General features: G+C 43.4%; 1 protein-coding gene across 6 annotated transcripts in view; it reads right to left on the reverse strand.

The window, feature by feature from the left end:
- Positions 1-27207, reverse strand: part of HDAC4 (histone deacetylase 4) — a 2586716-nt gene that overhangs the window by 1162489 nt on the left and 1397020 nt on the right. For all 6 annotated transcript variants that reach the window (XM_069616020.1, XM_069616021.1, XM_069616018.1 and 3 more), the window contains one exon: positions 10366-10604. In XM_069616020.1, coding sequence (XP_069472121.1) covers positions 10366-10604 — 239 coding nt within the window. The remainder of the gene's footprint in view (positions 1-10365; positions 10605-27207) is intronic.

Consider the following 27207-nt stretch of genomic DNA (forward strand, 5'->3'; position numbering starts at 1 on the left):
CAGACCAATGCGACTTAGCCCCTGGCATTGACGCAAGAATGAACCTGCAGAGGGTACATAACGCGTTGGCATTGTCAGAAACCCTACAGGGACACCATGGAATAATGTCTCTAGATTCAGAAAAGGCTTGATTCAGTACAGTGAGCATTCTTATTGGTTGGCCATGGGGAAAGACAGTTTTGGGCCTAACTTCGCCTCATGGGTATAATTATTATATGCAAACCCACTGGCAAGGGTATGAGTCAATGGTTGTACTTCCCGAATCTGCACGCTTTCCCCACTGCTGCTTCTCCTAGCGATTGAGCCGCTAGCATCAATCACTGAGGGGTTTCAGCTGGCCAGAAGAATGTGAGGACAGAATTTCCCTTTATGCGTAGGGCCTCCTAATATACCTGGGGGACCCTAACAGGACGGGCCCCAGAGTGATCGAAATATTACAGGAATTCAGTATACGATATGGGCTCAGAATAAATTGAGGGACATCGGTCATTGTACTGGTGAAGGGGGTTTCTGAGGCGATATAGTGTTGGGATGGGAATAAAACAGATCCATACCTCGTTGATGGTCATCAAGATGGATCTGGCAACCAAATGGGCAAGGGAGGCCCCTACGGTGGAAATGTGGAAGGATGGAATCGAGCAATGTTGGATGATGGAAGAAATAACGTATAGGAACAGGGGGTTGGGGGGGGGAGCAAACTCCCAGTAAGTCTGGGGGAAATGGGATGAGGTCATATGAAAATGGGCAATGGGTATCTGCATTGCAGTCCAAGAAGGATTGGGATGCAGTAAATGTGAAGACGTATGTTGAATGAGGGGAAGAAGGAGGAGGGGAAATGTGACCAGCCTTGTGGTTGAACGTTTTAGGTTATTTAAGTTGAAGTTCATAAGGAAAAATCCCCCCACATTTTATTTTTATAACCAAAAAAAAAACTTTTGTGTCCCCTGCCAGAGGGAGAGTGCTGGCAGTGGAGAATAGATTTCATATGGTTACATCAAGTATTGCGGTCCGAGAAGTAGTACATAATAGTCATGGTAGATAATTATTTATTTATTTGTATACGGTTTGTTTAAACCTTTACAAAGTAATTCATCAGCAAAAGCTACAACATTTAAAACAATTAAATTCAGTATCAATTCATTGAAACATTAAGAACACAGTTAAAATAACAGTTTGTGCAGAACGGTGCAAAACAATACATCTTGTTAGACAGAAGTTCATATCTCATAAATCATTCAAGATAAGTCACAAAAGTTCTTTAAAAATGCCATTATTCTAAGTTTTAAAATAGTAGAGCTATTATGTCTAATCTGATACCATAACAATTCAGTATTGACAGAATGCAAATGTAATACAAATTGTTCAAAGTATAGTATACGTTGCTTTAGTAGCGCTGGTCATAGAAGCAGTATATGTAACAGTTTCCTCAGTGCCATCTTCTTTACAATATCTACACAAACCCCATTTGTCATTCAGGAGATTCCATCTTTTCAAAATATAGTTTGTTTTTAAGATATTAAAATGGAACCTCATGAATGTGTTTCTACAATTCTGAGACGGATATTTCTCCAGATAAGTTTCAAGGACAGAATAAAATTTCCAAAACGAATATATCCGATTAACCATTTTGGATTGTTGAACAAAATTGAGAGTCAGTTGCCAGTCATTACATTGCAGTATGTTTTCACTTTCAAGGGATTCCTTATCAGCATCTCTATCGTGATGCCTGCCTTCATCAATATTTCTTCAGTAACCATTTTCAATTTTAAACAAAAAAAGTTAGATTGGTCTTTCCCTGCTATTGTATAGAGTGACGTGGAATTATTTACCAGACATTTTCTCCACAGCAACATTTTTCTTCATAAAATGATTGATTCTAAAGACTGAAGGCCGAATTTGTATCTAATAGCTTGGATTGGAATGCACTTAGGAATAAAAAACAAAGCACCTTTCCACATATTGCGTTCTAATTTTTTCATAAAATCCGTACTCTCAAGCTCGTAAAATTCTAAACCATATGTAAGTTTAGGAATACCAGACATAGTATAAAAACGTTTCAAAGGAGTTGCAGTAAATCTACCATACTTCGCATCAATTTTCGACATCTGTCTATGTATCATCTCAGCTTTCCCTTCTAACTGCCTTTTGATCATTGCAATAGCACCATAGGTTGTAAAGTGGTATCCTAAGTATTTCAGTGCAACTTGACTTTTTATACATAAACCTTTGTAGAACTAAGTTAGAGAGGATTGATTTTTCTTTAGCTTTCCCATTCGTATAATTATCGTTTTGGAAGCATTGATTTTCAAGTGTAATCCGGCAGTAAATGCAACAAAAGCGTTTATCAATCTCTGCAAACAGATTTTTGTGCAGTCTAACAATAAGAAGTCGTCTGCGTATGCTAACCATTCAATAGCAGTTTCTCCTAATTTAGGCAATACCAAACCTTTACCCGAGATCGCATCGGCAGCTTTGGATACGTATAAATTAAATAAGGTAGCCGCTAACTTGCAACCTTGTCTCAGGCCATTGGGGATTGTTATTTCTGAAGAGAGCCGCCCGCCTGAGTTGAGTCTGACCTTGATCTTTGTGTCAGAGTATAGGTCCATGATCATTTCAAGTAGATGTCTAGGAATCAATAGGCCTCTCAAAATCAACCATAAAGTATGTCTATCAAGATCCATCGAAGCAACAAATATTACAGAGTCTGACTTCTTTATGGTTTTGGATTGCAAGCTTTTCAGAATTAATCCGCCCCAATCCGTTCCTATCTTTTTTTTAAAGCCTATCTGTTTAGCATCTAATATGTCATTGCTGGTGAGCCAGTCTTCTAATTCTTAAAGTATAATGGAGGTAAGTATCTTGTATTCAGGATCTGAAATCGCAATTGGTCTATAACTTTCGGGTGAAGTTCTAGGACCGTTTTTATAAATTGGGATCACAATAGCCAATCTCCATGAGTGCGGGATCAGCTTAGTTGCGAGTATATCATTAAACAATACGTGTAGGATATTTCCCCACAACTGCGCATCGGTTTTTAGAATTTGGTTGGATAGGTTGTTAGGTCTTGGTGCCGCCGATTTTTTAGATTTAGCAATAAGTCTACTAATATTAGTAGGAGAGATGTCTAATGTCCATCTGGAATTTTTCAAGTAAAAGGATCTATCATTATCACTATCATCTCCGTACATCCTAACAAAGTGCTCTTTCCAGGTTCTTTCACTGAGATGAGTAAGCAGTATCTCTTTTTGTGTAAGCTGAATCCCGTTAATCATCAGCCAAAAGCTGGAAATATCTTTTCCTTTAATCGCAGCCAGGATTTTTTCACCATCAAGTTGGTCCCTAGCCACTTTGAGAAATTTGCCAATTCTTGTATTGTTGCTTAATACCTCTTAACTTCTTAGCCCTTTCTAGACCAATACATGTTGTATTCAAAGCACCACAGATGTCTCGTCTTAGCTGTTTTTTCCGATTTAGGGTGTCAATGTCAAAGGCATGTGCGTGGTTGCAGATTTGTTTTCTTGTAACTTTCTTAATACAACATGTGTTAATGGAGATTTCATTCATGTAATTAGTAAAAGAGGTTGTTGCCAGATGACAAACTTTCCTCGTGTCATGTTCACAATTTTTTTTTAATAAGACTGATGTAAATATTTTTGTATTGGAGTAAGACCAACGTATGCGGGTGCCAGTGACATTCGCAAACAGACCTGGATTGTAGCTTACAATTTGTTCGATTTTCACCATATGTGTTATGTGAATCGACAGAAGGTTATGATCGCTAGTAGACATTTTTTGTACCATAGGGTCAGATATAGATTTATCCAAACCGTTAGTCACAAAGTTATAGTCAAGGATAGAACTACAGCCTCTAGCGTTCCATGTATGGGTGGAGTTAGATATTTTCACTAGCCCCATAACTTCAAGAAAGTTCATCCATATCGCTCCTCTTAACTTTGCATTACCATTCGGAGCTCTAGGTAGCTTGCCAACTGAATTTATGCGGCACATTAGGGTGTCAATTTCCGTACTGTCTATATCGCAGTCCGCGTTTAAGTCACCAGCTATCATAACCAACCCGTTGACCATTATAGCACGCCAAGCATCAATTTCTGCAGTTACCTCCGCTAATTCTTTAATCAACTGCGTTTCATTATGTTTCAGAGGATTCCAATATACATTAATAAGACATATATCAATGGGGTTACATCCAATTTTCAGACTACATGTAACTGCCAAAAAGAATTTCAGGGTTGACCATACGTCGATATTCCCTGCCTCCATAGTATGTTTACATGCAATTAATAAATCACCCATAGGTCTCCCTTTGGGTCCTTTCGTGGCGGGTGGTTGCCAAATATCGTAGACTTCCCAAGTTAGAGATGTTGTAGCCCACGTTTCTTGCAAAAAAATCAAGTCAAAAGATAACAAGGTATCTGTAACATCAATATTTCATAACAGGTGCGCATGGCCTCTGGAGTTCCAACATGCAATTGAAGTTTCGCAGTATTGCTAAAGTGGTTTGGCCAATGCCTGCAGTGACGAGATAGCATCCCTAAGAGCAAGTGTCAGCCCTCTCCATTCTTGTTTTTCACTACCAAAGCCTTCCGTATTGTTCGAATTTGCTTTGTTGGGATCATTACTACTGATAACCCCTAGTTTCGTTGTTACACTAGTCCTATCCTGCTTTAGCTCAATGTGTGTGTATGGATAAATGTCAAAGTCTTTGCACAGCAGGGCCTCGACTTCTTTCAACAACAAGTTTCTAACGAGCGGTGAAGGAATTACTAAGCGCACATAGTCCAACCTTCGTTTGTGTAAAAAATCGACAAGAACAATGTCAGGTGATGAAATCAATGCCAATGAAGGAATAGTGGCAAATAACGAAAAGATGTAAGGGCGGTTCAGTGAAATTTGTTTACCTTCTGTGAATAGTGTGGTCAGTATCAGACTAGGTAAATCACTCAACGCTGGTTTCTTTAAATCTTGTCTATCGTCCACAAGCTCAACATTTTCATACACCTTTTGTGTTTGTCTTTCAGCCTCATGAGGTGGCTCTTGTCCATAAATAGGGTTTTCTCTATTATTAAATTGCTCCTGTGATATTTTTTTCAATATAGTTGCAATTTCATCTTGTTTAACAGAGAATTCCCCCTCAGCACCAATGACACTCCCATGGTTGTAAAATTCCTCATCATTCAACAAAGTATCAGTACCATGCCGGACTGCAGCCGTCAATTCACCTGCTTGACCTTTGGCAGAGTCAAACTTGCACATTCGTTCATCGGATGGGACTGAGGGTACATTGCTACGTGGCTCAGGTATCAGGTGACCAGAATTGGGTATATTAGTATCACCATTCCAAACGGGCTGCAGAGTGTCCCCCTGAGGAATACTGAGAGTTGGGTGAAATGCTTTCTATTTTAGAGTGGACACAAGATTAACGGGTGGTTTCACCATATTAGGCTTAGAATTAATATCTTTGCATACTACCACGTCCCTAGTCTCTTTAATTACAATTTCAGCAGTTTTTCCTTTCTTTTCATTACATATGCCTGCAGAAATGACTGCATTCGCTTTAAAGATCTGAAAAATGTCAACCAAACCAGATTTTAAGGAAGACAGCTGCGAGGCAATATCAATAACTTCCGTTTTCTTTTTCATGGTGTCAGAAATCGAGTTTTCCGCTTCGAGATAGCCATCCTGCAGAGCAAGTTTAGCTGGTAAAAACCATATAGTTTGATAGTTCAAACCATAGTTTGATCTCACAGCTTCATTTGCTTCGCTGGAGACTATTTCTTTTCTTGTCTCGTTATTTCCGACCAAGCCCTGTCGATCTTCATCAATCATGTTTTTGAAGTTCATATCTCTTAGATATTTCCGTGACGTTTTGCGCAAATTTTTCTTTTGATTTCCAAGTTGAGCTTCTTCTTTTTTTTCTTTTTTAGATTTATTTACATTAGGCAGTGTACTTTCAGAAGCGGGAGGGGATTGATGTTCCATTGAGACACCAGAAGTATCTATCCCATCAAGTTTAGGTTTGGGCACATCCACCTGCATCTGAGAGTCTTTTATCGTAATCGTCTCTGCAGAGTGGTTCTCTACAACCTCCACAGAGACAGTTAAGTCAGAAACCTCTTTACCAGGCTTTACAGCACCTTCATCATTCGTTACAGTTAAAGGCTTAATAGAAGTATTACAGAGGATATCGTTAACTTTCAAAGGGACCTGAGGAACAGACGCGTTTATTTGCATCAGTAGCTCAGTGTGCCTTATTAATTCACTCAAAATCAGTCTGTTAAAGATTCCCATCAATGTACACAAATCAGTATTATTTGATTTGTCAATCATGGTGCCATTAGCAGTGTCACCAATCACCTTAGTCGAGGAATCAGAGTTGCTTTCCAATTGGAAAGTATCCATATCAGCAGTTTTGAAGACACTAGGAGTATCATCAAAAGACTAGTAGGCCAAATCCGATTCCACATGGGTCACAGATATTTCATTCTAGAAAGATTTCAAAATATCTTTGAGGGTGAATTATCAGGTCTTCAGCATAAAGAGATTGTGAGCTTTCATTAGATTGCAAATAATTGTTTTCAAGGTCATCATTTAATTTTAGCTGATTCGAGCATGCTTGCGCGCATTGTAGCAGTTCCTCTTCCTCCATACATGGGGGCGGGAGAGGGAGTGCAGCTGAACGCGCTAAACTTGCCCTGCGCGTTGTTACTGCTGTAAAAAAGTCAGAGCTGGGATCCTTCATCATGTTGCCAGATTTAGATTTCTTGTCTTTCATATTAATGCCAAAAATGCCAGAACACATGTTACAAGCTATACAGAATGTACCAGTTGTATATAACAAAGTGTATGCTTAGCCTGAGAATGCACAATAGCAGCCCAAAGTGCAGTAAATCACATAGCAGCCTTACCAGTCATAGCCCTGACACTGTAGATCATTTCACCATAGGTTATCTCTGGGGACGTTTTGCTCAGTGGAACAAGTAGAAAAGAGTAAAAAGAATAACAGGCCAGCACCACGCACTGCTCACAGTGAACAGTAAACAGTGCTTGCAGGTGCTTCGAGGTGCGCTGCACCATGGGTAGATGTAGGAAGTGGTCGGGACAGTCAGGGGGCGGAGCCAGTGACGCTCACTCCAGGCAACAACGGTGTTGCATGTAAAGATGTCCTCTTGCCGAGTATCCAAAGCGATCCACAGAAGTAGCAGCAGCAGCATACGAGGAGGTCCGCACAGTAAACAGTGCTTGCAGGTGCTTCGAGGTGCGCATGGTAGATTAATACTTCAAATTGCTTAAGAGCAAGCTGGTAGAAAAGACCAACAGTTAAGATATAATTTGATTTCTGGAAAACATTTTTAGAAGTAAGGATAGCCCTAAGGAGGCCATTTGTGACAATGGACTGCAATTCAGGATTGTGGCAGTACTTAAGTAACTAAGTACAAAGAGAAGTAAAGGATTACGTGGGCATTTAATGCAGCATACCATCCAGATGTAATGAACTAGCGGAAAGATTTAGGGTGGTGGAGGGGTGTGGGGCATCATGGGAACAACAGTACAAGCTGCGAAGAACAATATGGATGTTTCCTGAAGCTGTAAGCGAAATGCTGTGGAGTGTGAAGTCTGCACCAAACGGTATCAGGTAATAATGTCGCCATGAAAAAAGTTGTCAGGTTGGCAATTTAAAAAAAGAAAAATGCATTAATGATGCACCCTCCAGGCTATCAAACACTTTCCCCAAATATTCTAGGACTGGAGGTAATAATATATCATTATACCCCTCCTAGAATATTTGCGGCAAGTATTTTGGTAGCCAGGAAAATGCCGCCAGAACCAGACGACTTTTTCACAGCGACACTATTACATGGATCCCACCAAAGACAGTAACAGGGCTATCACCTTTCTGCTTAGTGTAGGGACAATACATGAACTCCACATTAAACCCAGCTTGGATGAATACCATGTCCGAAAGAGAGGAAGTATCCCTGAATGAGGTGAGAACACTCAGTTCAATTTACATTTCTCTCGTGCCCCTCATATAAGACAAACAGCAAGCACAAAATCGAGAAGGGAGATGAGGTGAGTTAAGAAGGGAACGAGAGAGGAGAAGGGAATATCCAGATTTTTCAGAGCAATAAGAGTAGAATTTTTCTCAATGCTGTGATATTAGAAAATGAGTCCATATGGAAATTCAACAGATTAGTTGATGAAAGCGAGATGATGCTGGAAAGCAGACAAGAGTTGATAGTTATGTAAATTGGAGACCATGGATGGAGGATACCTGGAATTGTAACCTCAATCTGAAGCAATCCGTGGCAGGGAGTGACGCAGAGAGATGTCATGGATGTCGCCACATGTGCATCAGGAGAGCACCCATTAGGCTGTGCGATTATGAGCTGCATGGGAATAAGTATAATGTTCTTCCCCCTCCATTATTGTAGCAGGGATATGTAGTATCCCATGGTTTGTTTTCGATGTTCATCAGTGCTGCACAGCTTGCAGATTGGTATTGAAGGATTCCCTGAGGTACTGTTGATTCAGTTGAGTTGAACTTGAAGGAGGCTGTTGGCTGTGCAGGGTGGTGCGTCATTCAAGGTGGTTACTTTCCACCTCAAGACGTTGGGCCCAATTATTACAATTTGCATACAGAGCTCGCTGTTACTCTCCCCCCATAAAGCAAACTATTCGGAATTTAGAGATTTGCATTGTGTGTCTATCCTCTCAAGAGCTTGCAGACCAATGTAAGAACAACCATTTTACAGTCAATTCTTTTTTCTTCAGGACTCATGAAGATCTATACCTTTTCAATTTGCCCTAACACTGCATTCTATTTAAATACTATGATATTCGATGTAACAAACTGGATATTGGGCATTTCATCACTGGGTTATGCAAGCTCTGTCTGAGAAATGCTGTGGTTGAACATGTCAACATCTGAGGGGTGATTTAGAAAGCCAAGAATCGGAATGAAAAAAGAAACGCATCCTTTCATATAACGCACAACATGTATGGTTTATCAGGAAATTACACTCTTCAGTGCAAGTATATGTTTGACGTGTAATGACTGGGTTACTACGAGAAGCATGTTCTCCAAGTCGCCACAATAAATAATGAAACCGTTTATCTTGAAATATAAGGAGCTTGCTTTGCGCACAGGAGTAGTAGTCTACTTGGAAAGCAATTGAGATAATCAAGCATAGCCGAGGAACTGATTTGCATGGAGATGGAAAGTAGTTTAGTCTTGTGGCCCACAGCAATTCTGCATGCTGGTCTTTGTGAAAAGAAGTGGTTCTTTCTTGAAGTTGTGTAAACTCAATGAATTCTGTGTCTCATTCTTTAAAGGTTTGTAGGATGTGGAACTGCACCCTTCGTATATAGTCCATGATTCCAATACCATTGAGCTGTACTTTAATCCAAATTGCAGTCAGAGGGCCGGTAAAGAAAGATTGCAGAATGTGTGGGGATACATTTGAATGTTATTTGTTGTCCTGAAAGAGTGTATCTAGGACTCCCTTTAAATTAAATTATTAGAGTGAGAAACATGTGCAAGATACCCCACAAGAAATAACGGCACAAAGGGTATTGGAGAAGCGCATTTAGAGTTACCACGAAGAAAAAAAGGCATAAAAAACCTCTTCTCTGATTACATCCAATTTTATATTGCTTTCAGGCACTTATAACCATGAACTGGTCCCGTTCCGAGAGAATTCAACCACAGCAGTTTCCAGAAGTCAATTTGCATATAGTCGTTGTCTCCAATGACCACTTCAATCAAAGAGCAGCCTACAGACCTCTAATAACACAACTCTGTCCCCCTTTCCTCCTTCCTTAGGGTATTTCATTGACAAGCATCAAGCAGGTATTTAGAAGAAGGATAACACTTCCACACCCCAGCTCACTGGAATGTTAATGTGTCCCAGACCGCCACACTCCATCTGTCTGCTTTTTATCCAAATCGCTCAAATATTGATTCCCCTTCTATTGAGGCTTAACTTGAGCAGGCGCTTCTGGTCATCCCTTTTGTTAACCTCTTCCCAGCCTTTACATATCTCCAATACTGACCACTTGATTCCCCATCTCCTCCAATCTGCTGGTTCCTCTTGCTTCACAATGCCCACCCTTATTTCTCTCTCCTCTGCTAGCATTCTAGATCAACTAATCCCCTAATATTTTATTTTGTCTCCACTCTTGGTCTTTGAGCCCTCTACTGTGTTCCATGGTGTTCAATGTATTCCCTCTCTTTAAGGACTCCAATTCCCATGCCTCGGTCTCCAGCATCCCCATCTCCTTAGCTCCGCTGGACTAATATCACACTGAGGAAACCCCAGCACAACTGATAAGCAGTCTCACCTTTATGTGCTCATGCAGTTGAGCTTCATGTTGCCGAGAAAGCTGGTCATGCTGCCGTTGGAACTCTGCAATCAGCAACTGTCTCTGAATCTGCTGCTTTTGCTTCAGTGCCAGAAGCTCTTGCTGCAACTGCTGCTCACGTAGAGTGGGCTCTGGCATGGAAAACTGGTGGTCCAAGCGGAGATCCATTGGGACTGTACTGGAGGACACTTGCAGAGCTAACGTTGAGGTTGTGTCAACTGTGGAAATAAAATGAGACAGAAAGAACAGCAATGGCTTTATGTTCTGTAATAAATTATCTTAAGCACAAAGAAAGGAAGCCGGGGATTGCTTTGTGTTTCCCCCCTGTCCAACCCTATCTGGTAGAATAATTGCTTTTCTATTTTAACATTAATTCTGACTGAGCTGTGTCCACACTTGGAGAGAGCAAGTTGAGGCATTGAAACCCCCCCCCCCCCACACACACACACACACACACACACACACACACACACACACACACAAATATGTGCACCCCAAGAAGGCTGTTTAGTGTCACTGGCACCACGTGGAGACCACACACCACCATCTCGCACCACAGAGTCAAGCATACTCCCCTTCTTTGTATTTGAGCCCCAATGTTGAACTCATCCCAACTGCACACCCAGAAGAGACAGTCACACCACCCGGTACACCTTAACCAGAAAGCATTGTCAAATTCTCAGTTGTTTTAACATCCAGTAATCAGTCTCTCAGCTTCTGCACCTTCATGAAGAAGGATCACACAACCTGCAAACCTAAGAGGATGGCTCCAACCACCATGCGGGGACTAAAACCACCCGTCCTCACCACAAGCGGATTCACACCACATGCATCAAAAGGTGGTAAGCCTACACCAACTGCGTCTTTTGGTGGCTACCATGTAAAGGGATTCTCTGATTACCTCAGGGTTCGAAATTGCTGGGAGCTATTTAGCTCCTAGATCAAGCCAAGAGGAGCCTGGTGAGCTTGAAGCCAACAGCTACCAGGAGCTAATTGTGACTCCCCAGGCAAGCTGTTCCATACAAATATAACTATGTGATTAACTGTGTAGCTCTATGAATGTATATGTAAGAGAAAAGGGACACACCTAAAAGAAATTCAAAGCGTATTGGATAATATATAATGGAGAAAAGATTTGTTTGCTTCTTGCGCACATGTTCGTGTTGCTGCATGCTATGTACTTGCTCCTGGCTCCTCAGAGATAGCTACTGCCTAATGGGCGATGTCGGATACCCTGGAGCTGCCTTTTTGCTCCTGGTGAACACATCTTAATTTCGATCCCTGTACCCAATCCCTCAAAAGAAAGGCTCATACTTCCTGCACTCTCAAAAGGCAGGGTTATGGCAATTACAAACCCAGAATGGTGTGTGTGCCCCCCCATTCCCCTTCAGCCTCAGGAGAAATATTTGCCACTCACACTGTCCTCTAATCCACTCAACCAGTAATAGCATATGCTGTAGCTTTCAATTAATTGTGCTTTGTTTTGTCTGGTAATCCATGCAGACATTGAAATAAGTATAATGATATAAGTTTATGAATAACTGTTCAAATAGTACACTACCCATAATAAAAACCAACCACTACATATGGTATTTGCAAGGGCTATCTGAGTGCTTGAATGTATAAGGAGCACACCTGCCTGTGTCGCAGGGCCTCAGGATAGGGTTCTTTCATCAGAGTCAAACATTAGGACAAGGTTCAAATCAGATCTGTATACTTGACGTTATACTCTGGGTCTCCTTCCGTTGTCCCCATTTTGAATGAGGCCCACAGACTCCAGTGAAACAGTACCCCTGCAGCTCCACAGTGGAATAGTCAAAAGCTCTTCCACTTATGGCAGAGTTAGGGCATGATAAGTAAAGTGTGATAGAACAACCTGCAAAACCACCTTGTTCCTAGAGGAAATTCACTATGCCGCACCAGTGTCAAGAATTCTGGACAGTCTTTAGCAAGGGGTTGCAATTTGCTCTCTCTGTGCCACAGTTGTGTTTCTGGCTCTTAAATGGTTTAGAACAGGCCATGCTACTACAAAATATTTCCAACATTGTTTTGTTATTCTTGGATAAAGTGAACTTTCAACAATGTTAACAAACAGATTAAAATGCACTGAGTAAATTAAGGCACAGGGATGTAGTGTTTCATTTAACCATTTTCCAAGAAACTTCAACACAGAGTTAATACAAAAAACTTCTGTTTTTATTTGATGTACAGGATATAATAATTAAACATCCCAACAACCCTTTACCCAAAGTGTTTCGCCAAGGATTCCAATATTTTTGGACAACCATCCAATAATTCAGTAGGCACAAACTGTATTTTACTATAAGTAATCTGTCGTCCATTGCCTAACACCAAATACATTGAAACCGACCGGTGAGAGGGGCTGCCTGCCAGGGCCTGATATGACTGCTTGCAAGTTGCTTCACAGTCATCTTTAAAATGTACAATTTGGATGGTGGACGTTGGTTAATCGTAAGCACACAAATTTGTCAAAAGAGAATTGCAAAGAATACTTTAGTGAAATTGGTTTAAATTACCTTTTTTGTTGATTACATGTAGAGATGTACCCTAAAATGATAACAATTTATTGATTTTATAGAACAGAGATACACAAAGAAGCAACACAGCCCTGAGGAAGATGGCAGAAAGTAATTGCAGATCGGAGGAAGAACATCTGGGCCAATTTGGACTCCCCACCCCATCTAATATCCCTTGAAAAACAGGTAGGAGTGGTCTGTCATGAGGACCTGTGTTATTTCGGCCTACAACTTAATTTATCATGGCGATGTGTCCTAAAAAGCTTGAACAATAAAAAGCAAACAATACAAATCTTGAACATGTGGTGTTTATGGACTGCATATAGAAAAAATATTTGTCGCTCAACACCTTTGCAGACGTCTTAAGCTTAACAGATGTAGGACGCCTGCTCCATCCCCACCAACAGGATTATTGAATCCACTCCAGAGTGAAGCTTTCCTTATCGCAAATTGATTTTTTTAAGACCAAATAGTGAAACCCCTCAGGTTGTCACTGTACCAGATCTACTACATGGTATTCAGACCACTCCCCACTGCTGTAGAGGGTTGGCTGCCACAAGAGATGGCCAAGTTGTCCTGGATATTGAACCCATATTATTTGGGGGCACGAAAGGTGGCAAAGAGATTAGAAGACAAAACAGGTAATTTAACTCAAAATCTTCCTCTATCAGTCAATGACCTGGATACACTTTGGGAGGGTTATAAAGCAGTCCTCTGAGGTGAAACCATGTTGGTGCTTGGGGCTAAAGAACAATAAAGGGTGGGGAATCTCATACAATTAGAGACGGACCTCAGATCATCACGGCAGGAATTAATCTTTAACTGCTGGAGACCCAAAGATAGCTGATGCAAGCCAGATACGGATACCACAATTGTGCAACGGACACTGCTCAGCAGGCATATTTAGCCTTATATTTGGCCATATCCAGGGCCAGAAAATACAAAACCAGAGATAATGCTGGGGAATTACTGGCCTGGTTAGAAAGGAGAGAATTGTCCTCAAGACACGTACAAGGTGTAATAACGGATACTAGCAAGATGGTCACAGAGGATGCTAAAATCTGAGAGACTGTTGTGGATTATTATGCAAAATTGTATGGGGTGTCAGAGGACTGAACTGCAATATGCGGACCTCTTGACTAGACTCCCATTCCTACCATCATAGATGGCCAGAAAAGCGTCCTAAAATCAGTTATTAAAGAGGACGAGGTGGCGACGACAATGTCACTCCAGTCGGGTAAATGCCCAGGGCCCAATGGATTCCCTGTGGAGTTCTACAAACGCATGCACGACAGTATCTAAGCCTATGCTGTCCATGTTCCTTGGCAGCAGAGAAAATGGAGACCCCTGCACCCTTCACCCCCTGATCTACACTGGGCTCTTATTGTGGTAGTCCCCGAAAAAGGAAAACCACTGGAAGACGGCGCCTCCTCTCGGCCAATATTACTCATCAACATCAAAGCTAAAGTATTGGCCGAAATCCTTGCTTGGGGCCTGTCAAATTTGTTGCTGTCACTGATCCATCCAGACCAGAACAGTTTCCTACCAGATAGGGCTACACGAATGAACTTACATAAACTTCACATTGCTATGGATCATGCAGGGTACATCCCAAGCCGTCTCGCGGTTTTAGCTATCGATTTCGAAAAGGCATTCAATATGGTCCAATGGGAATTCATCTGGGCAGTGTTGGCTAAAATGGGCGCGAGACCCGTATTTCTACAACGGGTCAAATTGTTATACGAGCATCCTATGGCTGCGATACGGCTCAATAGATGGACCTCTTGCTACTTCCCACTGGGGCGGGGAACGCAACAAGTTTGCCCCCCTCTCTCCAATGCTTTTTATTCTAGCCATGGAACCACTGGCGATCTGGTTGCAGGGAGATCCCCTTATGAAATGTTTTGTATGGCCATCAGGATGTGAAGACAGTGTCGTTATAGGCAGATGACATATTGGTGTACATGGGAGTGACACAGTGTTCCATCCCCAGGGCTATGGAAATGGTGTAAATGTATGGGCACTATAGCAGACTTTGTGTCATTTGGGGTATGTCTATATTGTTCCCAGTCCACAGTGGACCGCAGGCAATCCAAATAAAGTGCAGATTCTCTGTGGCTTTCAATTCTTTCAAATACATTGGCATCCAAAGATGTCAGGAACCAAGTGCAATCCTTAAATATAATTGGACACCAATTACGGACAGGTTCCTGGCGGACTTCAGGTTTTGGGCTGCTCTTCCCCTCACTTTGCTGGGACGGGCAGACCTATTCAAGTTGATGACTCTCCCTAGGTACCTATGTTTTCCAGAACACCCTGGTTGCAATACCGCAGAGCGATTTTCATACAGTTGAGCGGGCCTTACAGCAGTTACTCTGGCATGGGTCGCAGCCTAGGATTGCACTACACACCCTCTAGCGATTGGTATGGGAAGGGGAGAATAGGTGTACCTGATCTCCAGAAATACTGTTGGGCCTCCCATCTGGCGGTCGCTAATGAATGGCTGCATGACAGCCCATCACACACTCATATTGGCATAGAAATCGAATGGCTGTACCGACCCCCTCCACACAGTATACAGTAACAATGATATGGGGAGACTGCCAATGGCATCGTAGCAAGTCGTCTGGGTCTACAGTACTGCCAAAAGTGCAGCCGGATTGGCGTGGAAGGTCAACCGGAAAGCTCCCCAATGGAACAATAGGAATCTATTAGAAACCTGGGAACTGGACTTTGCTAAATCATGATGGTGGTAGAATATATGTCTCGTAGTGGATGTGCTTTCTGAGAGATAGATGGTAACTATCACGGATACACAACATAGATTTGGGTTGACTCCTATAGATGGCATTTTTGTTATCTCCGGTTTAGACACGCTGTACGAGTACAACATGACAGAACTTATGACTGCCTTGATCAGAATCCGCTGGAGGCTAATTTGAAAATGGAATTCATTCCAAAAAAAGGCAATCTCGACCTTCTATCAGGTTGTTCTTAATTGTATGCGCTACCCCTTGATATGGCTCCAGCAGAAATGGGGAGCGGGTGTCGGCCCCATTGAAGCAGGAGGCTGTAATGGCACCAAGGGAAATTGATATCTCTGCCAGATTCTGTCTGGTCAAGTTAGAAATACAGCACACTTTATTAAACTCAGGATATGCTGTTTAGATGCGGCTGAGCCAGGTACCCCATCTGCTTCTGCTGCCATTTTGCAATCGGCACCTTCTATCAAACATTTTGGATAAGCCCGAAAATCGGTAGGTTCTGACTTGCAATTCAAGGGCAGATCCCGAACGCTCGAGCAGTCCATACCTGATGATCTAAAACTAGCTGTTTTGGGCATATGGGGAAAGACAGCCTATTACCAGAACGAAAAGCTTTCATCCTCAAACATATTGATTGTGGCCACGTGTAATATTGACATGCATGGGGGGGGGGGGCACAAATTAACACCCAAGATCGCTAAACTGGAAAGAGACTTGCATAATTGCAATACAAAGGGACTGTGGGTGCCCACATATGGGTGCCAGGATATGGAACAAATGGGGGAAATTACGAATAATTGAATTGAATGATTATACCGAATTCTGTATGCTCTGCTCAATTCATTGGTCTTAATGAACTGGGTATATTGTTCTGCTGCTGATACATTTGCTGTTCTTGTTTATTATCAGGTACTGTTAAAAAGATTTTTTGTAAAAATAATAAAAAATGATTTAAAAATATACATATTCGTTTGTCTAATCTTTGACTCATGCATTGAGCCCCTAAACTGGAATACTAAGTCACCATTTGCCATTATTAAAGAGTGTTAAATAATAGTCACTTAATTTGGGTAACCCAAAATTACTTTTTCATATATATATTTGACCCAGTTTGGTTTATTTTTTAATTAGCTAGTCCTCAATATGCCACTCTTAGTCGCTCCCTAGTGTATGCAATGGGGTGAAGCAGGCTGGTTCACTTCAGTGAATGACGGTGTGGCTTATCCATTCTCTTTGCAAATAATGGAACAATCAAAGGGCTGGGAGAAGAAAGAGCAACTCAGTGCCAGAAAACTGATGTCACTTGAGAAATGCAGACAAGTACTTTGGGTGCGGGGGAGGCATTTGTTGCAGGGGCACTGAGTGAGTAGAGATTAGGTCACATTTGCTACAGAGTTTTTAAGGCACTCCACTCAATGCACAGATGCAGACACAAACACCACTTCGGGCACAGATATAAACAGTAAGCAGACTTGGGGCACAGGATGGGCACTTGTGGCTCAAACATACACTAGGAAGATATGTGGCACAGTTACAGAAAATAAGGGCACACATGCATGGGTACTCTGTTCTCAATTAAGGGTCACCTGCGGCACAGATATGATCACTTGTCAGAGATACTAACACCGGTACAGGCACAAGGGGATACCTGTCGCACGGGTAGGTGGACACAATTACTGCACAAGTAAGATACTCCAGCTCAGGTACACATCTGGAGGTACCTCGTGGCACAGATATGTTAATGTTAAAGGTATTTATATAGCGCACCGTCACCACGGAGTTGGTCTCCAGGCGCTCAGGCGGATCTGTAAAGAAAGGTGGACGGGGTGGGTTAGTGGGTGAAGAGGGCATAGGAAAGTGAAGGATGGTGTACTGTTGGCAGCTTCAGTTCGGTTTTCACCGTGCGCTGAGCTTGGTGTGCAAATAGGATCGAAGCGGGACCTTGCGTGCTGTTTTGGCGATGTATGTGTTGGTTGTTTGTTGTTGCGGTGTGGTGAAGTCTGTGCGTTTTGCTGTGAGAGAGGTGGTTGTGTTGGTTTTGTGTGAATTAAGTAAGCACAAATTAGAGGTTTTGTTTAGTGAGTTATATGTCTCATAATCCTGTAGTTTAGTTTATGTATCAGGTAGTCATAGTGGGTTGGTATATTCTCTCTCTTGGTTTAATGATTGTCTAGTTTCTGTGGTAATACTGTGGCTATTTCAGCAGATAAAATGGCATAGTACCCCAGGTTAGGTGAGCATTGTCCCTAGATCGACAGTGGGGTTTTATTATCATTACCCAGCTTCTTTATATCTATTTACGGTCAGTAGTTCATTGAGTAGCATAAACTTCTCTTCCCTTTTCCTGACTGTCTAGTTTCAGAGCCGGAGAAAGGTTTGGCCCCCAGCTAGGCTGTTGAGCTTGGTGCACCCAGGGTGCGGGCATATCTCCTGCCAGGGGTGTTGATAGGTCTGGAAAAGATCTGGGGCTAGGCTAATGTTGGGACTGTCGGGACTCCGGGCTAGCTAGCCTTTTGGTTGTAGTCCCTGAGATTCTATCCGGGGCTACAACCAAAAGACCCGGGGCTATAGCCCCCTAGGCCCCCCCCACCCCTAGCAACGCCTCTGAGTCCTGCTTAGGTGGTGGAGTTATATTATCTCTCCCCGTTCTTTCCTAAGCATTACTGGCTATGTTCCATTAATGCCTGTGCCCCTAAGTTGCCAGGTGCCATTGCTGGGTGATACCTTGCTCCCCTTCAGATTGAAAGATGGGTGTTCTAGTTACAATTGGTGAGGATTGTTTTAATTGATAAGTAGTTATGTTACATGTCCATATATCCTTATTGATAAGGGTTGATGATTTAGGGAGTCAGGGTAGGTTTTCCTCTCGGCCTAGTTCCTCAGTGTATGTCCTTATGGGCATTCTATCTGGTTATGGGGTGAAGAGCCATGATTTGAAGAGTTTCCTGAATTGTAGGTGATCTCTGGTGTTCCTTATGTTCTTTGGTAGTTCGTTCCAGGTTTTTGGGGCAAGGTGAGAAAAGGAGGATCCTCCGAGTTTTCTCTTGTTGTATGATTTGGGTTCCAAACGGATGTCGCTGCTGGATCTGAATGGCCTTGCAGTGTGGTGGACGTTTAGTTTTCTTCTGATGAACTCTGCGCCTTGGTCGTGGATTGCTCTGTAAGTTATGCACATTGATTTGAACTTGATCCTCTTTTTGATGTGTTGCCAGTGTACGTTTTCAGCGCTGGTGTGATGTGTTCTCTTTGAAGTAGTTTAAGGAGCAGTCTCCCCGCCAATTTTGTATGCGCGCGCTGGTGTGATGTGTTCTCTTCGAGGTAGTTTAAGGAGCAGTCTCCCCGCCAACTTTGTATGCGCTGGATTTTATTTCGGAGTCGTTCAGGGAGGCCTAGATATAGGCTGTTTGCGTAGTCTAGTCTGGACATGATGAGGGCGATGACGGCAGTTGTTTTGTTGGCGAATGAGAGAAATGGTAGGATCCTTTTAACCGATCGCAGGTGAAAGAAGGATTTCTTGATTAGGGCGTTTACTTGTGGTTCTAGAGTGAGTTCATTGTCCATCAGGACCCCCAGGTTTTGTATAGTTGATGATGGGGCTGATATGACAGAACTGAGACACTGTGGCACTCTACACACTGTATAGCTGGGAAAGGGTGGAGTCCAGATGATGAAAATTGGGATCATTTTAGCAAAGTCCATGATACTAGGGGTTGGTGTGAAATAATAGAACTAATACTAGAGGTACTATCCTACAAGGATATTGATATTAGGGATACCATACTATGTTCTCACTAATATATTGATATTTATAATATGGGTAATTGTGAAATAGCTATGTAGATAATAGGGGTGTCTGTGAAATGTTGACACCAATATTAGGCATTTTGCGAGAAGTCAATATGGAGCACGAGGGGGTATTATGAAATGTAACAATGGTGCAGTTTGTGACATGGTGGTGTAACACACCATTTCTCTAACATTTAATATCAACACAAAAGGATAATTCCTGATCTCAGCCACAAATGAGACACCCATGGTTCACATGTAGAAAAGATCTTTGGGTCCAGAAAGTATAATAAGGTTAGAGGAACAGGCTTTGGAGCAGATGGTATTGGTAAAGAGTTGGATGAACACTTGCCAGAGTGATCATAGCCCAACAAGTGAAATTAGTACAATAGAGTGCAAGAGAAAGAAAATGGAGGCTTTGGGAAAGGACAGTTTGTTGATGCTTAAACATCTGCTCCTCCCCACATGGTGGTAAATGCTGCTGTGTGTATGAGGTTGGATTGCAAAAGTCTAAGCAAGTAAATGAGGGCTTGAACCTTAGAAATAAGGCTTAACTGCAGTCACCAGAATTGTATGATATTCACGAGGCAGGTGTGGAAGCTGGTGGCACTTTACTTTAGGCCCATGGACCTACATGAGTCTCGGACAGTGCAGAACTGGGGTAATGACATGTGGGGATGGCTAGCGCACAAATGCCCATAATGCTGTGCAAAGATGAAGTAAGCCGCCGTCGAGGTACAGGTTCATCTGGCTACATGCCTCGCGTTAGATAATGAAGACTGGTTAAGTTGCCTGAGAAACGGAAGGCTGATGTTCATCTGAGCCCATTGCTGGAGGTAAAGAGAGGGCAGTTGGGATATTAAAGATTTCCACAGCAGGCTGTCCCCAGTGATGGAAGATTGCGAGGATCAGAGATTTTGATCTCCCACTCGTAACTTGAATGAACCAACCTGCTCAGGTGGTTGACCTCTGTGTGGAGGGCTCCTGAAAGATGGACCACTTTGGGGGGAGATATCTTGAGAGAAAGTCCATTTCCCAAATTTACATAGGCAGAGGGGAGGCAACATGATTGTTTACATAAAACATTGAGTTTGAGCTGCCCGTTTAAGAATCAACTTCCCCAAATGACTCCATTATATTGATGTGCAGAGCTTTCTCCAGAACTACCCACAGACCATTAACCACCACCCCCCCACCCCCAACAAGGGAGGAGTCTGTGGTGAAACACATTAGAAGGCAAGTGTGTTCATGCAATTCTCTGCATATCAGCACCCAGTCATCCTTCTACTTGCAGTGTCAATGTGATGAACAGACGTTGCCAGCATATCTTGAGCAATTAGTTTAGCCTCTACAAGCTGTGAGGGGTCAGAAATGAAAGCCGGACACAACATGTTTTTGGTTAAAGACATTTTTATTAAATAAAAATAGGTTGGGAGAATGCCTCTCTGGCACCATTCTAAAGAGGAACTTCCCTACCAAGAAACCAAAACTAAGGATCTGTCTGAGTTAGGATGTCAATAACTGAAAAGCCGTCCTTGTGTCCAAAACGTCCCATGCTGACCCTCAAACTATAAACACAATGAAAGGGTGCAAGGAAATGTATTCAACTTGATGTTGCCAAAATGTGTTCAAAACCAAAAGTAAAAGAACAACTCCAAATGAAAATGTGCTCCAAGGTAAAGACCATTGGATCAGCGGGTGATCCCCTTCCCCTGGATTCTTTAAATAGGATGGCAAAAATGTCTCTTTAACCAACAGTTCCTTTGTGTCTTCACTGGACAAGTTCTGCAACAGTCTTTTTGTAGACTTTCTTTTAACTTTACAGATCACCTGGTATACTCCCCTGCCAGGGATCCTCATACAATTTCAGCTGCCGGTTGTACTCGCCTGCCAGGACTTCTGGTGTGTTTCACATTGACAGTTCTTTGGCTCTAACACAATAGCATATACCGTGAGGTGCTTGGCATATCTGTATATGGTAAAATTTGCTCAAACTTTTCCCTCACATTGGCATTTCCTGCCTCTGTACTTGATTGGGGTTTGCCTTTTTACTCTGCCTTATATGCATTCAAAAGTTCTTTTTGGGTGTTGAATTAGTACGTTGCCTTGACTGCAGCATTCAAATAAACTATGCCTTTGTACTTTGCCTGGACTGTATTCAAACAAACTTTGGGTATTTCCTGCATCAGCAATTTCGTACCGGTACCATTCAAACATCTGTTGGCGTGCTTGTCGGAACACTGCGGGTCCCCAGCTGCTTTGGGCAGACTCACCAGTTCCTTCCAGCGTCTCTGATGCTGCTCGCGGCTCTGTGGTGTGGTTTCTTCACCTGCTTTCTTCTTAGGAATGTGCGGACATTCCTCCAGCGGCATGCGTGGCTCTGTCACACGCCGGCTTTCCTCTTTGGCCCCGCCTTAAGCAGGCTACCTCTCGAGCGGCCCAACCCACAGGAGCTCCTGTGTGGCTCCAGCATCTCCACGGCCCTTGGTGCGCGCATGCAGTGTCTATCCTCCTGTCCCAGCGGCCTTCTCCGTTCCAGCACAGCAGTCTGTGTGCCTCGCGTTTGTGAGCCTCAGGCTGGGGTTCCACATCTTCTGCACTGCTTGTTCCCATAGCACAGTTGCCATCTTTAAATTGTCCTGCGCACTAAAGGCTTGGAAAAACTAGCGTGCATGTTGTACTTTGAGCTCCTGTCACTTTGCACAAACTGCCTCATCCTCCTCCTCGTCTCAGTACCTAGGTTGTTATGGAAGTTGGAATCCAAAGAGGTCTTTGGACTTCACTCTTCAATGGTTTTTCCTCAGAGTTTTCACATAAAGGCACATCAAAATCAAAAGGTGTTAAATGTGAGTTGAGTGTTTTGGGTCAAAGGTGGGGATCTGACCAGAATAGTGTAGAGAAGAGGTTTCTTGACTTCCTCTATGGGAGGGAACAGCTAGCTGACAATAAGCCATTAAGGTCTTGGGTATCAGAGTGTCTTCCTCATGAGGAAGGGAGGGGATACTGTGTCTCATCCAATGAAGTCATGACATCTCCCCGTAGTCGTCTCCTCCCATGTGATCCTCACTCATAAAGTCGCCCCCAGGGCCAGGATCAGGTAGCAGCTGCAGTCCCCTGGCCAAATGGAGAATCTGTGATGACTCGATTGGATTCATCACAAAGCCCTGAGTTGAATGCTTTTTTTCTCTGCTGGGAGAAAAGACCGAGTCGCCTAACTCTCTACATAGTTTTTGGTTTTCCGCTGTCAGAAGCACAGAGTTGGCCTGACTTTGGTAAAGCACAGCATTGGTGTATACCTTTCAGCCAAATGCCTCCAATAGCTTTTTGTCGCTGCTAAGGCGGGAAGACGAGAAAGACGGGGCACTAGACCCTGCCGGGTTCGCGTACAAGGATGCAGATAGCAATGGTTGAATGCCTATTGAGAGTTGTCTGCCAAACATGTCTTTTCAAAAAGAAAAGGCCTTTAGCATGTGTCAATTCTTTTGTTAGTGGGCAGCAAGGAGCGTAGCTCCTGACAGAGCTTGTAAGCTTTAGTGAAAACATCTTTTTGGATAGCCAGGACAAATCTATAGGAGGATTGGCAGGCCCAAACCTTGGAGAGGACCCAGTCTCCTGTGGAGGTTCCTATGGTGGTGATACTCCCAAACCACCCATGCTATCTTGGAAGGCCTTAAGAGTGAAGAATGTAATCCTCCGTTTCATCACTTGAGAATCGTTATCTGGGCCTGCAGGTTCAGCAGCTCCAGATCTTAAGGGGTGGACTGATTCTGATCTTTGTTAGGAGGATCTGTGTCAGGGTCTGGAACTACGAAGGGCTGGGTTACCTATGGCTGGCTTCAGGTGCTGGACGAGCACTGGAGCGGTTACCGGCTTGGGAAAACCCTTTGAAGTAGTCTGCCATGGTTTTTGACCTCATTAGAGACCAGACCTGAGCAGAGGCGTAGCCAGGATGGTCTAACAAGTGGGGCCTTAAGCTAAAGTAGTTGGGTCCACCGCAGTGACATAACTTCTATAAATGCCCCGGCAGCGCTGCTAAGTGGGCATTTACAGATTTTGGGTGGGCCTTGCCCGCTCAGGCCCTACCCAGTCTACACCACTGGATCCGAGCAGTCTGGGTTCGGGGTGGGGACGCTGGGCGCATCCGTGTGGCGGTATCCAGCATCCAATGGAGTTGCCTATGTTCAAGAGTCCATAAAGAGCGCTGGAGTTGAGGAACAAGTTGGGTAGGTGTTCGGTCAGTCCGCTGTGACAGCAAAGACATGGAACCAAGGCCCCGAGGGGGACCATTGGAGGTAAAGGTATCCCCTTATGGTGACTAATCCATCAGAGATCCCTTGTCTGTGTCACATGACTTCTGTGACCCACTACATCACATTTCCTGCTTTCTCCTATAGTTAGAAATGTAGCTATGCAAAGAACATTAGACCACCTACATTGTTAGGTGACAGCAACATAAACAGCATTGAGACTATTGATGCATAGAGAGAAAACAAAGTAACTTTGTAAATCAGATTCTTTTTTCGTTTGGGCTATTAGGCCTCGCTTGCAAAACCTAGAAGCTGAAACTATTGCATTAGAGTACATATAGGGAGGAATGGCAGATGAGGAGGGGACACAGCCAGTAGGTGTCATTTGGTTATTTGCCCACCCATTGACTGCCCATGGCCATGCTAATCCCTATGGCCATTCCCACCCAGTTCCTGCCTGTCCCTGCCCAAAACACCTCCTCATGGGAACTCTTTCAGCTTGCTTTACTCAAGCCTTACCATCAAACTTTGCACTCAAAGTGCCTTCCAGTTTTTTTTCTTAGCAGTCTTCTGACAGTTAATGACTTAATTGGGAGTTGTAAACCCGCTACTGGTGTAATAAAAATGTCTTATAAAGGTCTGCCTTCGGCTACCTGATTTATAAGCAACGGTTTTGGCTTGTGTATAAGTATTAGGCATTTGCCAGGCACTGCTATTAGATCCCAAGGGTAAGAGTGCAGAAGTAAGACTGACACAGAGTGGTCATGGTGGTTGGCATACGCTTACTTATGTGAGAAAATGAAAAGGAAACCGTATCTTGCCTAACTATAAGTGGGCTTTCCCTGCCTCAACCAAAATAACTAATGTCTCAGTCCAGATGTCCAAAGCAAAATGTCTGATGTCCAATGTCAGAATTCTAGCTCTGTCCCCTCACACGTCAAGTTAAACTAAATAAAAATGAGGTCTCCGCAGAGGATTGTCTCCCTCCCTTTACTTGGCCAAAAAGACAGTTCTTATTCATCAGTTCCTCAAGTGTTAGGGGAATATCTCCCTTCCCCATCCTTCCTCAGGCTTCTGCTATAGTTCAGCAACTGCTGGGGTATGTCCTTTCCCCATCCTCGTTCAGGCTTTTGGTGCGGAGAGATTTCTGTTCCTCAACTAGCTTCTTTTCTATCTTTGGCGTCCCGACCCTGGTTGGCAGACCGGGTTCTTTTCCAACAGGCACTATGACAAAGAAAAGGAGTTTGGATGCTTCCAAACTGAGGTGAGTCCCTTACTCTGGTTGGCAGACCTGGTTTTCCTCCTACCAGGTACTGCAACAAAAATTATTGGCTTGGATGCTCTTCCAAGCCGTGGTGGGTCCCTGGCCCTGGTTGGCAGACCTGGTTGAAGAAGCGTGGCTTGGATGCTCCTCCAAGCTGTGGTGGGTCCCTGATCCTGTTTCTCTTTATGGTTCAATTACAAACTTGGTTTACTCCCCTTCCAAGTAATGTCTTCATAGGTATTTCACAGTTCTCTTTATGGTTCCTCTTTTAGGGCATTGTAAAGCAACAATTCAAACGGTGTGGGGGTGACCTCAGGGGAATACCTCCTATCACTGGATCAGTGTTGTCTGGAGATTGACTCCTTTCTCCAGACTCTGATGTTTTCTCAAGTTGTATAAGTAAAAGGGTTTTCTCCCTTCCTTTGACTTTTATAAGGCTGGTATTGCCATTTTCACCGAGTTGTTGGGGGAGTAGGGGAGATGGGAAGGGGTGTGATGAATCTAATGGAGTCATCACGGATTCCCAGATGATAACCTCCTCCCATGTGGCCAGGGCACGGCATCCGCTACCTGATCCTGACCCTGGGGGCGGCTATATGACAGAGGATCGCATGGGAAGAGACACCAACTAGGGAGATGTTGGGCTTCATTGGATTAGGCGTGATATCTCCCATTTTCCCAGGAAGACCCCCTGTTGGTCAATTCCCTTCATGTCCTATTGCCATGTATCTGTTCCCCCACATAAGGAAAATAAGAAAACCCTTTTCAGTTCTAGTTTTCCTTCATGTAGAACTGATCTATCATATGAAATCATTAAGAAAGACTCTCCAAGTATTTTGCATCTGAAACCATCAATGTACTTCAATTCCCACAACCACCTAAATACTGAGACGAGGAGGATGAAGGAGTTGAAGCAGAGCAGCAGGAGCATCAAGCCTATTGAACATACTAGTTGCTGGAGGAAAATTCCTGCGTACATGACCTTTAAAAATGGTCCCCAAGCTGTGAGAACGTGCTCAAGAGAAGATGGTGCGTTTCAAGGGGTGCGGACGGAAGCTGGAGACACGAGCCAGTGTGCAGAACCTGGAGGCACGAGTCAGTGCGCAGAAGCTGGAGGCAAGAGCCGGTGTGGCGCAGCAAAGAAGCTTGGCAGTCAAGAAGGAATGTAACGTGGTGCGAGCGAGGCATGCCATGGAGACGGCAGGAACCCCAAGAGGATTGCTGGGTGTCAGACAGCCAACAGAAGCAGCAGCGTCCTTATCGGGAGCCGAGAGCTAATCAGCGAGCAGGAGCGGAGCCGCGAGAGACCCTGGAGAGATGTCAGGGCTGTCCAGAAAGCGAAGCAAGCAGCAAAGGTACGCCGCGTAAGCACGAGCAAGCCCGAAGAGTACCACTGAGTCTGGCAGAGCAAAGTGGGGACCGCAGGGTGTTTCAGAGACCACGTCAAAGACAATTTGAACATTGTAAAGTCACAGAAAGTGAATTCATAAGAATATTGCTTGTGAACTAAAAGGGCAAAGTGCCAAACTGAACCCCAATAAGACGAGTATGCAAACGTGGAGGAAAACATATAAAAAAGCAAGTATATATACTAAGCCAAGAAAGATATATGCAATTTCGAATAAATAGGAAATATAATATACAAGTCCTGGGAAGCATCCACCAGGCAGTTAAAGTAGAAGAAGAGAATTCTTGGCAGGGTAGTATACCAGGCAGTTGTGAGTGCAGGAAAAGTCCTGCCAGGAGAGTATACAAGGCAGTTGTGAGTGCAAGAGAAGTCCTGGCAGGAGAGTACATCAGACAATTGGAAGTCCATTAAGACTCCTGGCAGGGGAGGCACATTGCAAACCTACAAGTAGTTTAAAGCAGAAACAGTGTTTGTTAAACAAAGCAGGAATTTGTGTTTAGAGAAACTTACAAGGCTGAACAGTTGTTTGTCCAACAGGATTGTTGTGGGCCACGAAAAGACACCAAGAACTGTTCAACCGAGACACATTTGTGGTACCAGTAAAGAATCCAGGGGAAGGGAATCACCCTCTGGAACTAAGGTCTCTTTCCATTTCTGGAGAACATTTACGTAGGAGCCATTATACTTTTATTTAAAAACACGTTTTGCAAATACCAGTTTATAGACATTTGCCTTGTCACTTTATTATTTTGTTTTAGTGTGATGGTCAGGATAGAACTTTGGACACAAGGACGGCTTTTTATTTAGGATATCC

Source organism: Ambystoma mexicanum, chromosome 9, assembly GCF_040938575.1.
Source record: "Ambystoma mexicanum isolate Mex_15411 chromosome 9, UKY_AmexF1_1, whole genome shotgun sequence".
Classification (NCBI taxonomy): Eukaryota; Metazoa; Chordata; class Amphibia; order Caudata; family Ambystomatidae; genus Ambystoma; species Ambystoma mexicanum.